Here is a 16032-nt window from a genome sequence, read left to right on the forward strand (position 1 = left end):
ACAAATGAAGAGATGCTCTGCCTGCTAGACTGCATCCCACTCCTCGGGCAGTGCAAACTCATTGACAAACTCCTTGCGATATGTGCGCACGAATTCAATCAGATTCGCCTCCAGCCGCTTGCGCTGCGTCTCCTCCAAGCTCTTTCTATTTTCAGGTTTGTATAAGTTTGTAGTCGTGTCCATCATCAGTATGGCCAGCAGCGTGCGGCGATTCTTCAGCTGCAAATCCTGGAATCTCTCGTGCATCAGCAGCTCTGTCCAGGGCTGCTCGAAGTAGTCCAGGAAATTGTCTATCCAGCCGCTCTGCCAGCGATTTCGCATGTTGTTCAGCAGCGCCACATGCCGCCCGCAAAAGTATTCGAGAAACAACAAACTTTTCTTCTGCAAGAAGTGAGACACCAACTTGAGTTTGAAGTGTTCCTAGATTTATCTTTACGCACCTTTTTTGTGACGCACACAATCTCCATGACAAACATTTTGTGGTTCAAGCGAACGCGACAGAAATCACCATCCTGATAGGTTGTCATGTTCTCCATGAACTCATTCGTTATCTGGGCCATGAGCAGCGGCTGTGGCGAAACGATCTTCACCATCTGATAGTTCATGGGCAGGCGACTCGTGAACATGTTCACCCGGGAGAAGCGCTCGTGGGTTGAGCCCCCTTGCATGTTGAGGATGAAAGCGAGCTGGGGGAGAGAGGACAGTGCGCTTCTCTGTGGATCTTCCAGGAACTACTTACCTTCTCTGCACACTCCTGAGGATTGGTGTGCGTGTACTGATAGTTGGGACTGGGACTCATTGTAATGTACTGCCCAATGGCATAGATGTTCGGATCATTTGTGCAGTAATCCTGATTGACAATGATTTTTCTGTTTTCGAGATCAACGCCAGAGTCGAGGAGGACTGTACAAGATGAGGAATAAACATAAAGACAGTAATCATCGATCCCCACTTACTTCTTTCAAATGCCGAGCACATAAAACTCTCATCGAAGTTGATGAACATGTCGCAGTTCAAGGTGATGCACTTCCTGCTCGGAATCAGCTGGAACTCTACGCTCTCGATGGTCGTGTGATTGGGGAAGTAGATCAGGCGACTGTAGTTGGCAGACAAGTAAACTTCAATGCCCAGATCGGCCACCATCTCCAGGAGTATCAAATCCAGGCCAGCATCCTCTCGGGGGTAGAGGATGTGCTCGGATATCTGTGGAATGTGCGGCTGCACGTAGGTGATGTCCCCCGCCTGGCAGCCATGGGTGACCAGAAAGTTGATGCACTCGTAGACGGGCATGCCGTAGCCATAGACGATGACGGGAGTGCACAGATTGTCGCGATCGATCATGGTCTGCAGCTTGTGGTAGAGTATGATCTTGTCCAGGCGATAGTTGATCGATGAGTAGTTGTAGGGCATGGCAGCGGTGGGATCCTCGTCCCTCAGCCCATACCGAATGTCGCTCAGCAGGAGCAACTTTTCGTAGTGAATGTTGCAGCTGTCCGACAGGCGCAGCACCTTCTCAGTGCTGCAAATGATCGAAGGGGAGCGATGAGCAGTCGATTCAGAGCTTAACTCACCGATCGATGGCCACCAGATTGCCGGGCACAAACTGCACCCAGTGCCGCAGATCCATGCGGTGTGTGGCATCCTTCACGAAGGGAATGCTCGAGCCAATGCTCACGTAGCAGTGCTTGCTGCCATGACAGTAGCTGCAGCTGAAGTCCGAGTCATAGGCAGCCTCCACCACGCCGTGTGGCACAATCACAGTGATGTCCAGCAGCGGCAGGCAGTTGTAGCGCTTAAAGTTGACAAAGCTGCGGGGGGAACTGAGTATCTTTGGCAAGGATAAGTTGCAGCTTGCACTCCTTACTCCTTTGTGTTCCAGCCAAAGATAATGTGCCGCAGGAAGGCGCGACAAATGTCCGAGAAGCCCACAATGACCAGCGGATGGGGTATGCCCATGTGCTTGCTGGGCAACAGATTGTGGCACACGACATGGAGGTGAGCGCTGAAGAAGTTGATCCTGGGAAAGTCCACGGTGTCGATTTGCCGCTTCAGTCCATCGTTGTCGTTTTGCGGAAACCAATTACGCGTCACCCTCCGCGGCTCCACGGGCATCATGTTGTACATCAAGTCATTGGGCAATGAAACGCCCTAAGATAGGAAGGGAAAAGCACACCTTAGGAGGGAAAGGAGGCACTGGACAACCCACCATAAAGTGATGGAAGTAATAGAGCTCCCGATAATTATCCTGCATGGCCACAGAGCGCACAATCGGGTCACACCAAATCTGGAACAAGGGATGCAACTTGAACATGACAATCTCACCGCGTCTGTGCGTCAAATGGAACTCATCTCGGGGCAGATAGAACTTCCGGCTGAGTGCATCATAGTCCGTAAAGGGTCTACAGGAGGAGGAGGAGGAGGAGGAGACTCTCATTGCTGCAGCACCTCTCCCACTGCCACTCTCCACTCACCGCAACACAATGAATCCCACAATGGTGCGAGACTCGCTGTTGCCACAGTGCACCGTGTAGCAGGTGAACTCCGTCTCCTCGTTGTTGAAAATGTCCGTAAATATTTGATCAATGAGCTGGCTACCCTCCGAGGAGATCAAGTTGGACACAACCCAGCTGATGCCGCTCTTCTGATCCCTCTCGGAATATGCGCTCTTCCTGGGAATGGTTGTTAGCCGCAACATGGACATGATCTCCTCCAGTTCACTCCGCTTCAGGGGAAATAAGTGCAGGTCCCCGAAGAGAGTGCAGCGATGGGCCACATAGAGGCTGTCCGAGACAGAGCTATTCGGACGATGAGCAGTGCGCTGGAAGGAAAGGGAGACTAGAGGCCACAGGAGAGAGAGAGAGAGAGAGAGAGAGAGAGAGTTCTGCCACTCACCAAGAAGAATCGAATCAACTCTCGCTGACTCTTGGACAGCGTCGAAGTGGCTGGCACTCGAATCAGGCAGTGATCGAGCTCCGGAAAGGCGCTAAACATGGCCGAGAGAAAGAAGAAAGTGTACTCCAGCCTCACCCGAGGATTCAAATTGAACATCTTGAGCAGAAAGGCGTTAGCGGCACGCTTCATGTACTCCACGGAGTTCCCTCCATCTTCAAGTTCCGCGCCACAGGGCAGATCGAAGGAGATTTGCAGCAGCTCGTGCTCGGCCTTCACATAATGTTGGCCATGGCGCAGCTCTGAAAATGAATTTGGAATCAATTTGAAGACAGGCTGGACCCGTGTGCAGAACCCACCATCGTAGATGCACTCAAACCGTGAGGAAATCATCTGGCTGTGCCGCAGCTCAAACTCGTCCTGCGGCGGGGCATGCGCCACCATTGTTCTGGACAAGGTCGTGACGCTGCCAGATCCATTTAGTGGCTTGCTCATCCGCGCGGACTCTGTGTAGAGCTCCTTGTACGGCTTGGTGTGGGTAGAGCTGAAAATGCAGACTCCAGAGAATGCCACGACCCAAGGGGCAGCCCACTTACATGACCTCGAGGGAGACTTTGCCATGTTTGGCTCCAGGTGTGCACCTCACCAGGTTGCCCAGTCGCTGCAGATGAAAGTTTGTGGCCAGCAGCTCCACATCCAACTTGTCCGTGAGCCACATCAGCCCTGCGATGTTCTCTGCCAGCTAATGGGAGATGAGAGTCTGGTCATGTGTGTTATCGGAAAGAACTAACCTCCGCCACAATGATCAGCTCGTTGCGGCCAGTTCGCTCCGAGTCGAGCAGCTCCTCGGCTATGTAGAAGTCGCCATTCTTCTGGCGCAGCTGCGGCTCCTCGTGGTCAATCATCTCCACAATGTCGTCGTTGTCCTCGGGACTGCAGGGGAGAATGGTTTAATGGGGAAGGAGCTTCCCTCTCTCTCTCTCTCTCACAGAGTAGCCACTCACAGTGCCTTGCGAAAGGAAATCGTGGGCATGACATCTCTTCGATTGATGATAATCACCGAGGGCAGGCCCCGCTGCTCCGACAGAGTGGAAAACGTTGGGTAATACGTCTGGCCGTACTGCTGAATGGCCTCATAGGCATCGTTCTTTTGGCTACTTGGCGGCCGGGTGACAATCAGGAAATTAACTTTGTGCTCGTTGTAGAACAGCTCCGTGACGAGGTCCTTGAGCACGGTGGGCTGCTCATTCTGGCAGATGAAAAAGTTAAAGAACATCGTGTTGAGGTGGCTCAGGGGCAGGTCCAAGCTGCAGGCAGAGATGAGAGAAGCTGGAGGAGAAAGAGTAAGCGAATTCCATGGGGGAACTCCTACCAGAATCGCGCACTCAGCCAATGCAGCCAGAGATCATTGGCCAGCACTGGGATGTTCGGGTAAATGTGGAACTCTCCGTATGCCAGCGGACTGGTAAAGTGATTGGGATCGTAGACAATCAGTCGATAGGCCTGGTGCTCGTGGAACAGCTGCACCAGCGGTGCACGTCGCTTCTCCCCGAAATGCTGGGTGTTGGCTGCAGCGTAAAGGTTCTCAATGCGCTGCAGATCCTGCACACCAGCCATTCGAATGACAGAGTTTGATGCCTTGGCCATGTCGGATAACACAAAAATATATATGTTTATTGGAAATGTTTCATTCACACAACAGGAGAAGCAGCCGACTACTGCGATGTGGTCTACACATCCGTCTCAACAACTGTCTCCGTGTCGCTGTCCCACGCCGACATGTCGCTGCTCAGATAATCCTCGGGCAGAGCAAATGGATAGCGAAAATCCCTGCGATGTTCTCTGAGAAAGTTGAGCAACTTCTGCTCCAAGTAGCGCTTGTTCAGCTTGATAAAGTCGTGCACGGCCACATCCATAAAGGGACTTCGATTCGCGTACTGCGGGCACATGGAACCATTAGGGAAGAAGCCTGTCGGAAGAATGTCGTTCCACTCACATTCAAATGCGATGTCACCATGGGCTTGAGCAGCTCCTGATTCTGCTCCTGCAGCTCCTGGAAGCTCTCGTGCATCAGCAGCTCCGTCCAGGGCTGCTGGAAGTACAGCAGAAAGCAGCTGATGGTCTTGGCAGCGTAGCGAGCCTTCAGATTGTTCAGCAGCAGCTCGTGCTTGCCGCAAAAGTGTTCCAGATAGTCCAGCTGGGCGACCTGAAGGCAGGAGACGTAGAGTCGAAGTACAGCTGAGACCCCTTACAGCTGCCCCTTACCTTCTTGGTAACCACAACAATCTCGTCCACCAGCATATTGGGTGCGAGGGCCACGCGGCAGAAGGTGCTGCTCCTGTAGGTGGTCAAGTTGCACGTGTACTCCGGTGGCAGCTGTGAGACTAAGAAGCGCCGTGGCATGGTCACCTTTGTGATGACATAGCCAAGTGGCAGCATCGCCTGGAAGAACAGCGGCTCCGCGTACTTGTGCTCAAAGTCCGGCTGCTTGGGTGTCAGCTCCAGGATGTGCATGAGCTGGGAGAAGGAAACAAATCAGTCGGGGCTTTTCCCTTGGGGCTTACGCTCTGTCGCCCACCTTGCGGCCCAGCTCCCGCTCGCTGGTGTATTTGTACTGATAGTTCGGGGCGCCTGTCATGCGTATGAACTTGCCCACGGCATAGATGTTCGGATCATTCGTCTGGAACTGCTCATCCACGAGGATTTTGTTCTTGCGCATTTCAATGCCACAGCGCTTGAGCCCTGGGAGCAGGAGATCGAACTGAGATCAACTGGGAACACTGCGAGACACTCTCCGCCTTACACTTGTTAACACTCGGATCCATGTGCCCCTCATCGAAGGATATGAAGAGGTCGCAGTCGAAGGAGGTCTGCCGCCTGCTGGGAAAGTGCTCAAAGAGCACCTCCATAATGAAAGGCGTGGACTCCGCCTCCACCCACTCCACAAAGTCGTGATTCTCCACAATCTTGATGCCAGCATCCGCGATGATGTCGTCAAGGATGTACTGCAGGTTCTGGTCCCAGTAGGGATTCTTCAGCTTCTCCTCCGCACCGATGCCGGAGATGCGTCGCGGCTGCACCAGCACAATCCGCGACGGATCCGCCCCGTGGCCGATGAGAAACGCGATGCACTCGTAGGTCTGCAGATTGGCACCGTAGATGAGGATCAGGTAGGTGCGTGGGATCTCCTCGAGCATTGCGCGCAGCTTGTAGAACAGCGAGAACTTCTTCAGTCTCGAGTTGATCTCCACAAAGTTGCACGGCCGCTTCTGAGGCGTCGCGGGGCTCGGATTTGGGTTTCTCAGCGCGAAATCCTTGTAGCAGGCCAGCAGCAAAGTGTCGTAGTGGATCTCGCAGCTGTTCTCCAGCTTCACGAACTTTTTCTCCCTGCAGATGGAGAGTCAGGCGGAGGAGAGTCAGGTCAGAGGGAAGCTAAGGTAGGCGGCCCTACCTGTCCACAAAATCCACCCTGCCCGGCACAAAGTGCACCCAGTGGCGCAGATCCAGGCGCCGGGTGACATCCCGCACGTAGCAGGAGGCGTTCTCGAAGCACAGATAGCACATGGGCGAGTTCCCGCAGTAGGGGCACTGGAACATGCCATCGTACTCCGCCTCCACGACACCAGGCAGCGTGATGACCGTCACTTGGACACGGGGCAGACACGTGTACGTCTCTGAGTTCTTGTGGCTGCAAAGGGCGGAGTTGGCCTTGGCTTTGACTTTGGATAAATAACTCAGAGGAAGTCATGTCTTACTCCTTGCAGTTCCACTGGAAGACCAACTGCCGCAGAAAGGCTTTGCACACATCCGTGAACCCAACGAGGACGAGCCGTTCGCTGTTGCCAAACCACTTGGTGGGATTCAGTTTGTGGCGATAGATGATCAAGTGATCCTGGTAGAAGTTGTACTCCGGCAGCTGGACGCACTCCCTCGAAATGTCCTCTTCTTTGGGCACACTAAAGGAACTAATGGAACTCTTCTTCATGGGATTTGGCTCGACGACAGTCATCATTTTTTTGAGATCATTCGTGAATTGTTTGCCCTGTGGATGGGGGAATGATCATTAAAGGCAGAGAGTAGATTGTAGACCCACATTCGCTGAGGATATAAAGTAATAGTCCTGATATCTCGTCTTCATGCACAGATCCCGAAAGATCAGATCGCTGCTGATGAGAAAGAGCGGATGCAGCCGCATGGAAATGATCTCGGCACGCAGCGAACTCAAGTGATTCTGATGCCTTGGCAGATGGTAGTGGAAATGCAGATGATGATGATTCCGAAACTCCCGCAGCACCACAAACCCAATGGCCGTGTTCTCTCTGGCGGCCTTCGCGGAGTTGCCACAGCGAATTGTGTACACGGCGAACTCGGTCAGCTCGTTCTCCAGCACATCCTTCATGATGGCGTTGATCACTTCGATTTCGTGCTCCAAATCGGCGGCCGTGTTGATCTTCGAGGTGTGCGAGAAGCTGCTGACAAGGGAGCTGGAGGTGGAGCTCGAGCTCGAGCTGGAGCTGTCATTGGAGATGGTCTCGCTGTTGCCAGCAGCCAGGGAACGGATCACAGCCACGTCCTCCTTTTGCAATGCGTACAAGCTGTGGGAAATAATTGTAGCAGGAGCATGGCAGGAGCATGCAGCCTCACCTTATCTCTCCGAACACTGTGCTGCGATGTGTGATGTAAACCTCCTCCGGATTGGCCACCTCACTGGGACGTGAAGCCACGGGCTGTGGGAGAAAGTTGTACACGGATCACAGATCATATATCAAAGTGATCTTCAGCCTCACCATAAAGTACTTCAACACCTCCACGTGGCTGCGTATGGACTTGGTTTCCTTTGAGATCAGCATCATGCAGTAATCGCGTTCGGGAAAGGCACAAAACATGGCCACGACGCTGTTGAAGAGCCGCTCCAGCGGAAAGTCCTTCCGTGCTCCAATGTACTTCAGAACAAAGACATTTGCTGCGGCACTGAGGCCCAAGGGACTGCCACGTGGATGTGCCCCCCCGGCATACAAGACATTGATGGACTTTTGCTCCTCGCTGATGTAGTACTCGTGGCTGTCCAGCTCTGGAAGCACAGCAAAAGCAGTAAGTTGTGTGCCCCTGGGAGTGCCATTTGCCACTACTTACTATCAATTATGTACTTGAGCTTCGAGTAGAGGCTTTCCCGCATGAAGAACTTGTTCGAGCAGGTCGAGACGTGCGCCTCAATGATGACGCCATGAATGGAGCTGACGTTTGCCTTGCCCAGGCTGTAAACGCTGCGAAACACTTGGACTTAGGCAAGCGCCAACTCAGTCAATGCCGATAATTATCCGTACCTCAGGCTGCTGTCGTTCTTTTGCAGACCGCCCAGAATGGTCATGGCATCCAGATCATCCAGAGCATCGGAGGTGAACAGACAGGCGGCGCTCTTGGGCTGCACAGAGCTGTGGGGGGGGGGCAGCAGCTATAAAGAGGATACTCAATCCCGAGCGCTAACTTACGACACATTGAAGGTCTCCACATGAATCGACTGACCCTCCTCGACCGTCTTGACCAGATTGCCAAACGATTCCAGCTCGTAGTTCGTCACATAGAAGCGAATGTCTATGTCCGTGGATAGCCAAATGAAGACTGCAGTTTCGGTCTGCTGGCACTCGTTCTCCGTCTCTGCGACGATGAGGAAACTCTTCTGCCTGCCACTGTCCGTGCGCAGGATCTCCTCGGCTATGTAAAAGTCTCCCAGCTCGGCGCGCAGCTCGGGATATTCGTACTCGTGGATGGCCACAATGTCATCGTTGTCCTCGGGCCTGCGACACAGAGATTAGGACACAGTAAGGGAGACAGTAAGTGGTGCTGTCTTACAGTGCCCGGCGGTAGGTGATCTTTGGCAGCAGCTTGAGCCGATAGACGACATACAGCGCCTGCGTATTGAAGTTGTTCTCGATGGAGAACTCTCTGGGATAGTAGATGTCCGCATACTGCTCCAAATCCGTGAATGTCTCCGCATAGTGCGTGGGCTGTGGTATCTTCGGACTCTTCACTGTAATGATGTACCACACGCGATTCTCTCTGTACAAAATGTCCCTCAAAATGCTCGCCACGGCGTCGCCGTTTTCGCTTTTGTAGACACAAAAGTTAAAGAACATTGTGTTGAGCAGGCTGAGAGGCATGGACAGACTAAGGGGATCCACAATTAGTTGAGGGAACCCCGCAAATGGTTCCTGCACCTACCAATATCTAACGGACAGCCACTCGGGCCAACAGTCGCTGGGCAGCGCATCGATCGAGGGATAATTGCGGAACTCCGCATAGGCAATCCTCGCAGCTGTGGGTCTATGGATCACCACCATGCGATAGGTTTGGTAGCACTTAAACAGCTTCGTCTTCTCCGCATACTTCGGACGTATGTTGCCGAACCACTTGACAGTGGGTGAGTGGATGAGCGTGTTGATGGCATCCAAGTCGTCAAGGTCCGCAGTGCGCACGAGATAATCCATGGAGTGGATCGGCTATCGGATCTGCTGTAACTTTGTGTGGAATCTGTTTGTGTTTTATTCAACCAAAAAGAAGACAAATATCTCAGAGCGAACTGGTTGTTGGACTGGCTATCCCCTCGATGTGATAGCACTTGTCCCTGGCCTCTTCGCAGCTGTCCTTGGTGCCTGCCTTGTCGCTGCCCTCCCAGCGGAAGTAGGGACACTGGTGCTTCTGGTGGTAGTCGCTCTGGCAGAGGAACACCATCAGCAGGTACGGTCGACAGGCGTTCTTCAGCAGCGCCTTGGCCCCCGGACTGGCCTTCAGTAGATTGTAAATTCCCACCGCATCCTTGCGGCAGTGGTCCAACATGGCAATGTGATAGTCCCGCTCCTTGGGTCGCTCCGCGTATGTGCTCTCCGCATCCAGCTTGACCATTTTCATGTTGATTGTGTCGCTCTTCCCGATGTATTTCTTCTGCTTGTAGAGGCACTCCACAAAGCACTGAAAAAGCAATTCAAACCATCGAGATATGTCTTCTATGTCTTTGTCTTTGTCTTTGTCTTTGTTGTCCACAAACCGATAGAAATCTCAGCGTCTTGCCCACATCGCCGTCGCCATCGGGTGGCAGCTTCGAGGAGTGTATGGTGAAGCATTTGACCAGATCCTCCTCCTCCCCAATGTACAGCTCCGAGCAGCAGCCTTTGCGCTGTTTGAGGAATGGTAAATTCGAGGGCAAACTTTCAGCTCTCACTGCTCACCTCCTTGGCGCACTTTTCCTCGGTCAAATCCTCGCTGGAACTGGAACTGGAACTGGAACTGGATATCTCTATGCTGGTGGACTCCTCAGAGTCCTGTGCCCGCACCACGACTCTGGCCAGCAGGAGCAGCGCCAGCCAGGAACAACTCATTGGGTTAACCATCGTGCCTTAAATGGAAGCGCTTTGGGCGCTACTTGGTGGATTTATAACATCCGCTGAACTCATTTCTTTGTCTAATTGGCCGCGTAATTCGATTGCTTAATTAAATGTAACAAATGAGACTTGAAATGGGAACAAGTGCAATGAGGGGAACCATTGGATGGGTGACCATTTCCTCCATCCCGATCAATGCTCTATAAAAGCGATTCGTAGTCCGCAGATTCCATCAGTAGAAGTCGCACCATGCAGCCCATAGTTCTGTTGACTTTCAGCTGCCTGTTCTGGGTAAGAATTGAATAATCAAAGACTCTCCCATAAGCAACTCCCCAGGTTCCCTTTTCAGTGCTCCCATGCCCTCAGCATTGACTGCGAGAACCCAGAGGCCATCAATGAGGAGCACATCCACTGTTGCTGCAAGCATCCCGACGGCCACAACGACCTCATCGAGAAGTGCGCCAAGGAGACGGGCTTCCAGCTGCCCAGCCAGACGGAGGAGGCAATGGTGGACATCACAGCGGATCGGGCCATACGTGGCACCTGCTTCGGCAAGTGTGTCTTTGGCAGCCTGAACTTCATCAAGGACGAGCAGGTGGACATGGAGGCGGTGCGCAAATACTTCGGCTCCAAGTTTGCCGACGATCCGGAGTATGCCAAGGAAATGATTAACGCCTTTGATCATTGTCACGGGAAGAGTGAGTAGCGGGGATTTAGCCTCCAGCTACACCTTTGACATACCTTCATTTCAGGCGAGGAAAACACTTCCAAGTTCCTGTCCAAGCCCATCTTCCGCCAGATGTCCCATCAGTTCTGTGAGCCCAAGTCGAGCGTGGTCCTGGCCTGCGTCATTCGTCAGTTCTTCCACAATTGCCCCGCCGATCGTTGGTCCAAGACGCAGGAGTGCGAGGACACTTTGGCATTCAGCAAGAAGTGCCACGACGCTTTGGCCACGCTCTAAACGTGTCTGGCAGTGGGTTAAAGATGAATAAATAAAGTGCGAATATTCTAATTGAGGTTGCAAGATATTTCATAGATCTTTGGCAGATTTCTGCTAGAAATAAACCGCTGCAGGAGCATAAGCTAAGACTCTGAGTCTCAGCAGAGTAGAGACACATCGAGACACTGACGACAGCACTGCTGTCGGAGGAGGAGGAGAACCCAATCCAGCTCTGAAAAGTTACAGGAAAACCCTTGCCCATATCAAATGATCGCTCTTCTAAGGCTTGCCTTTCAATATCAAATATATTTGAATGATTCTCCCCTCCAATACAAATTTAGCAGCAATAAAAGGGAATTTGACTTCCTCACTTGACTCACATTGTGGTCAGCACATCCTTGCACTTGTTGGCAAAGGCGCGCGTCTCCTCGCATTCCGTGGAGTTCGACCAGCGGCTCTTGGGGCAGCTGTGGAAGAAGTTGTAAATGACGCAGGAGAGGATCACGCTGGAGGCGGGCTTGCAAAACTTTCCCGTGGCAAAGGCGCGCACAATGGGCAGCGACAGAAACTGCGATGTGGCATCCTCAGCTGTGAAGGGAAGGAGGATTAGTTGAAGGACTTTCTACCGGCTCAAACTGCTACTCACTATTCGAGTGACACTTCTGGAAGGCATTCAGCATTTCCGTCTCGTATTCGGGATCCGATTTGTGGTACTGCTTGTAGTGCGAGCGAACGGCAATCATGTCCAGCGTGCCGTTGGCATCCATCAGCTTGTAGTGGTCGAAGACGCACTTGCCCCAGCAGGTGCCCGACATGACCTGGTCCACGGTGACATCCTCCATGGCCTCCTCCTGGGTGGAGGGTAGTCGGAAATTGGTCTGCTTGGCGCACATCTCCGTCACCTCGTCGTGCCCATCCGGATGCTTGCAGCAGTAGTGGATGTGATCCTCGTGGATGCGCTCCACATGCCGGCAATGGACGCGAACTGCAGGGACACTCTGCTGCAGAGGAAAGGAATGAATAACTCGATCTATTTGGATGTTGTCTGTTCCCACCAGCAGCTGTGCCAGCGCCACACAGAGCACAAAGCTTGCCCTCAACATTTTTGACAACTGAATCGCTGCCGCGTGCCGCCTCGTGCCCGCTTTATACTCGCCCCCGTTCCCCTTTGATGGACAGCTCTAATGGCACCCGCAATGCTCTGACATTAAGTTGATTTGGGGGCACATTATTATGGCAACAAAAACCTGACAACAGGCAGCGGAAGGGGCTAGGAGAGCGTGCCATGGCGACACGCAAATTTATTATTAACTTTGCGAGACGGGGCGGGTCGAGGCTTTTGCTTTTTGCTCGCACGATTAGTCGGGAATTGGCCGTTGTAATTCGATAAGCTGATTTGGGAACAAACGTTTAGAAGGGCACTAAAAAAAAACACTTGACGATGGGCAAAAAGGGCAAAGGAAAAGGCAACAAGCTGGCCAAGATGTCAGAGGAGGAGCGAGCGCGCTACCTGCAAATGCGTGCGGATGCCGAGGAGGAGACGAGAAGGCGGAAAATGCAGCTCATATCGATGTACATGAAGGTACAACGGGAGATACCACAACCAGCAGGACTCTGACTGTCTAACTATCTACTAACTATCCCCCCTATTTGTAGAACAAACTCAAACGCGAGGATGCCTTTGGGCGTCTCAACATGGCCAAAATCAATCAGGAGTGGCGCAGCATACTCCGCCAGGTGAAGATACAGGAGCTGCGCCGTGAAATCGTCGACGTGGAGGCGTTCTTCAAGGAGGCGCTGAAGCGCAAGGACAATGTCATACAGCGGCTCATCGCGCACATTGGCTCCGCGGAGGACATGTACGCGAACCTGCAGCAGTCGCACATGGAGAACATCAGCGGCATCATTGGTGAGACTCGTTTAATATATTTCGTAATAGATAGCCAAAACCCTAAGTCTATTCTAGGCATCCACCGCAGTCGGCTGGAGTTCTTTAGAAGCATCTACGAGGAGGACAAGCAGGCGGTGCTGGGTGAGTGGGAGCTGGACTCCGCCGGCTTTCGGGCCATGCACGAGCAGAAGCAGCAGGAACTGGAGTGCGTGTTCTATCAGGTGGAGGAGACAACCGATCGGGAGATCAAGGACAATCACGAGCGTTTCCTGGCGCGCTGTGAGGATCTCAAGAGCGGCGTAAGTTGTCCTAGTTGAAGAGCAAACTGCCGTACTCCTCCCAGTCATCGCACTGCGCCTTGGCGTACTCCGACATGCACTTGACCAGATCCCTGGCCTGCGCGCACTTGTTGCTGCTGCTCCGGCTGCTGCGTCCGTTCTCCAGGTAGCGGAAACACTGCTGCACCGTGTCCATGAAGAAGTTGCGCAGCTCCCGATCCCGCAGATCCTTGGTCAGCATGTAGCTGACTTTGCGACGATCGGGCAGGCCATTGGAGTCGGCCTAGGGGCACAGGATGCATGGGTTCAAATACATTAGGAGTGTTCTGGGACCTACCATATTCATCTCCTCGAAGAAGCACTGCGCCACACACTGCCCGCCCTCGCCCTCGGAGCTGTTTCTGTTCTCTGACTGCTTCAAGCTGCGCTGCCATCTGTAGCCGTTGCTCGAGCGGCCATCCTGCTCCTGGCCATAGTCATAGCGATGCACCTGCCGCCCATAGCCTCGATTGTTGTCCTCGCTGTCGTCCTGTCCATTGCCATTCCCATTCCCGTTCCCATTGCTGTTGCTGCCACTGCGGTGCATGCAGCTGCGCACAACCCTTTTGAGCTCCTGCTCGCCGTGTCCCTCCTGGGAGCGGCACTTGAGGCAGTCCACAGAGCAGAGGCAGAACAGAATCAGCAGCCAGAACATCATCGCGGTTACTGGATGCACAAATGGCCGAGCAGCTCCATTTATAGCTCCCCTGGAGTGACAGCCTAAATGCCTGCCCACTGACACACTGACACACAACAAAGGCAGCCATCAATCATCCATCCATCCATCCATCCATTCACTTTTCAGATGCAACTGCAGCTGGAGCAAATCACCAGCAGGGGCGAGGCGAAGCTGGAGCGGCTCTGGCAGGACTATCAATCGGTGCTCGCTGGCTACTGCCAGCACATCGAAGGCTTCTACTCGGAGTACGTGGATCTGAAGCAGCGCGACGAGGAGGCTGCCCTGCAGATCAGCCAACAGACCTACGACATTGAGCATCTGATTGACCAGCTGGCCAACCTGCGGCTCGTCTCGGAGGAGTTTCAGGTCAAGCAGCAGGCGCAGCTGGAGCAGCGGCAGGCCATCAAGCAGCAGCTGACGGAGCGGCTGCGGGAGCTGCGCACCTGCGTGGAGCAGGAGGTGGCACGCGATCATCAGACCTTCAAGCTGATGTCCGTCGAGAGTTACAATGCGCTGGAGACGCTCCAGGGCATCGTCAGCCATGGCGACACTCTGGTCCAACTGTCTGCCGTCTGTGCTAAGATGGAGACCCAACGCGAGAAGATGTTCCTCCTGCCCGAGTTGTCGCGGGAGATCATAGAGATTCGTGAATTGAAAGAGCAATCCGATGCAGCCACCGATCAGCTCAGGGAGGAAATCGGAGTGGTGCCCGAAATGGACACCTTTTGGCGTCGCGTCAACAATGTGGCCGTGGACGTGGCCTGCCTGAAGCAGCAAAAGAAACGCCTGGAGGCATCCAACAGCCAGCTAAAGGCGGAGCTGCAGGATTATTTGGTAAACCTGAACATCAGCAATGGCTCCAACAGCCACGTGCACGACTACCTCTGCCGGCGGCCCAAGAGCATGTCCGTGGATCGCGTCACACGCCTACAGCTGCAGCCCAAGCAGGTGAAGAGCGCGCTGCCAGCTGGCCGACGTCCGCCACTGCCCACTCCTCCAACAATCCACCCCGGGCGTGTTCGCGTGGCCGCCTTCGAGGCGAACCTCTCCAATGCGGTGAGATCCCGGCACCTGGCCAGGGGACGACCCGAGCTAGCCAGAATGGAGCGGAATTCCTAGATTTTGCTGTCAGGTTTTTCAGTTTAGTTCAGTTTAGTTTTTCCCCCTTTCGAGCACCTCCACCCACCGAGATGCTGTGCTTTCGGAATATTACAAAACGCTTTGGCACGAAGCCGCCGCTGCAAGGGAACAGTGACATGGTCTTTCTGAAGATCTTGTGTACCGTCAGGCCGGATTTCTTGAAGATACTCGTGCCGATAAAGAATGGACGCATTTGCTGTCCATTTCCACCCCGAATCGACGATTTGACCAAGTCCTTTTGCAGATGCTATCTGCGAAAAATGCTCCAGGATTACGACACAAAACGGGAGGAGCAGAGGAAAGCCCGCACTCGGTGCACATCCAAACAGAAATCGTCGCATTGACTGGATTTTACCAGGTGCTTTGTAATCTTCTCAAATCTGCAATGCAAAATTCAAACCTGAGGATATTTTCAAATTGAAATTTAAAGTTAAATAAACCGCGCTGCTAGATCAGTGAAAAGAGATAAATCGCGTGGCCAGATCAGTGAATAAATTTCCAGTGGCATGTTACACTTCCAGGCGTTCCAGCAGACGCAATGAACAAAAATTGCAGTTTCCAGCTGCAAGATAACTTTAAGCTTGAAGCTTTTACACAGTCCTTTTCTTAGTTTTGCAAACTATTTTATACCACTTAAATAAGACTTCGTGTCGAAAAATCGCAGTGACGCACTATACAACAACAAGTGTAAACAGGCAGCACACTGTGCTGCCGGATCAGTGAAAAAAGTTCGTTGTCAGCAAACGCTGACAAAAATGTGCTGAAAAGTTTAAATGCTTCAATGTTATCAGTTAACATAC

The 16032-nt window shown here is 53.0% G+C and overlaps 7 protein-coding genes across 7 annotated transcripts; 2 read left to right on the forward strand and 5 right to left on the reverse strand.

Annotated features, from left to right (window-relative positions):
- Positions 1 to 10: 10 nt before the first annotated feature.
- LOC117592155 (cilia- and flagella-associated protein 61) lies at positions 11 to 4554 on the reverse strand. The gene is made up of 14 exons (XM_034285727.1): positions 4262 to 4554; positions 3894 to 4196; positions 3681 to 3822; positions 3486 to 3631; positions 3249 to 3433; positions 2893 to 3191; positions 2472 to 2818; positions 2207 to 2399; positions 1865 to 2148; positions 1572 to 1808; positions 957 to 1519; positions 740 to 903; positions 441 to 686; positions 11 to 381 (listed from the first exon to the last, which is right to left on the reverse strand). The coding sequence occupies exons 1-14, from the start codon at positions 4534 to 4536 to the stop codon at positions 25 to 27; spliced, it is 3741 nt and encodes a 1246-aa protein (XP_034141618.1). The 5' UTR covers positions 4537 to 4554; the 3' UTR covers positions 11 to 24.
- A 46-nt stretch (positions 4555 to 4600) lies between these two features.
- On the reverse strand, positions 4601 to 9435 carry LOC117592154 (cilia- and flagella-associated protein 61). The gene is made up of 15 exons (XM_034285726.1): positions 9109 to 9435; positions 8740 to 9054; positions 8379 to 8684; positions 8214 to 8321; positions 8023 to 8153; positions 7677 to 7960; positions 7534 to 7616; positions 6983 to 7484; positions 6645 to 6931; positions 6341 to 6577; positions 5693 to 6276; positions 5468 to 5631; positions 5155 to 5406; positions 4886 to 5095; positions 4601 to 4826 (listed from the first exon to the last, which is right to left on the reverse strand). Exons 1-15 carry the CDS (start codon positions 9372 to 9374, stop codon positions 4620 to 4622), a joined length of 3936 nt encoding a protein of 1311 aa, XP_034141617.1. The 5' UTR covers positions 9375 to 9435; the 3' UTR covers positions 4601 to 4619.
- Positions 9436 to 9456: 21 nt separating this feature from the next.
- On the reverse strand, positions 9457 to 10274 carry LOC117592249. The gene is made up of 3 exons (XM_034285886.1): positions 10113 to 10274; positions 9932 to 10060; positions 9457 to 9855 (listed from the first exon to the last, which is right to left on the reverse strand). The coding sequence occupies exons 1-3, from the start codon at positions 10272 to 10274 to the stop codon at positions 9457 to 9459; spliced, it is 690 nt and encodes a 229-aa protein (XP_034141777.1).
- A 237-nt stretch (positions 10275 to 10511) lies between these two features.
- LOC117585548 lies at positions 10512 to 11236 on the forward strand. Its single transcript, XM_034275072.1, has 3 exons — positions 10512 to 10556; positions 10615 to 10963; positions 11018 to 11236. Exons 1-3 carry the CDS (start codon positions 10515 to 10517, stop codon positions 11224 to 11226), a joined length of 600 nt encoding a protein of 199 aa, XP_034130963.1. The 5' UTR covers positions 10512 to 10514; the 3' UTR covers positions 11227 to 11236.
- A 345-nt stretch (positions 11237 to 11581) lies between these two features.
- Positions 11582 to 12308, reverse strand: LOC117592250 (general odorant-binding protein 68). The gene is made up of 2 exons (XM_034285887.1): positions 11852 to 12308; positions 11582 to 11793 (listed from the first exon to the last, which is right to left on the reverse strand). Exons 1-2 carry the CDS (start codon positions 12306 to 12308, stop codon positions 11582 to 11584), a joined length of 669 nt encoding a protein of 222 aa, XP_034141778.1.
- A 338-nt stretch (positions 12309 to 12646) lies between these two features.
- On the forward strand, positions 12647 to 15702 carry LOC117592052 (dynein regulatory complex subunit 2). Its single transcript, XM_034285538.1, has 4 exons — positions 12647 to 12787; positions 12862 to 13114; positions 13172 to 13395; positions 14219 to 15702. Exons 1-4 carry the CDS (start codon positions 12647 to 12649, stop codon positions 15209 to 15211), a joined length of 1611 nt encoding a protein of 536 aa, XP_034141429.1. The 3' UTR covers positions 15212 to 15702.
- Positions 13109 to 14180, reverse strand: LOC117583313 (odorant-binding protein 59a). Its single transcript, XM_034271572.1, has 3 exons — positions 14162 to 14180; positions 13712 to 14079; positions 13109 to 13657 (listed from the first exon to the last, which is right to left on the reverse strand). The coding sequence occupies exons 1-3, from the start codon at positions 14178 to 14180 to the stop codon at positions 13406 to 13408; spliced, it is 639 nt and encodes a 212-aa protein (XP_034127463.1). The 3' UTR covers positions 13109 to 13405.
- Positions 15703 to 16032: the final 330 nt, after the last annotated feature.

Source organism: Drosophila guanche, unplaced genomic scaffold, assembly GCF_900245975.1.
Source record: "Drosophila guanche unplaced genomic scaffold, DGUA_6, whole genome shotgun sequence".
Lineage (NCBI taxonomy): Eukaryota > Metazoa > Arthropoda > Insecta > Diptera > Drosophilidae > Drosophila > Drosophila guanche.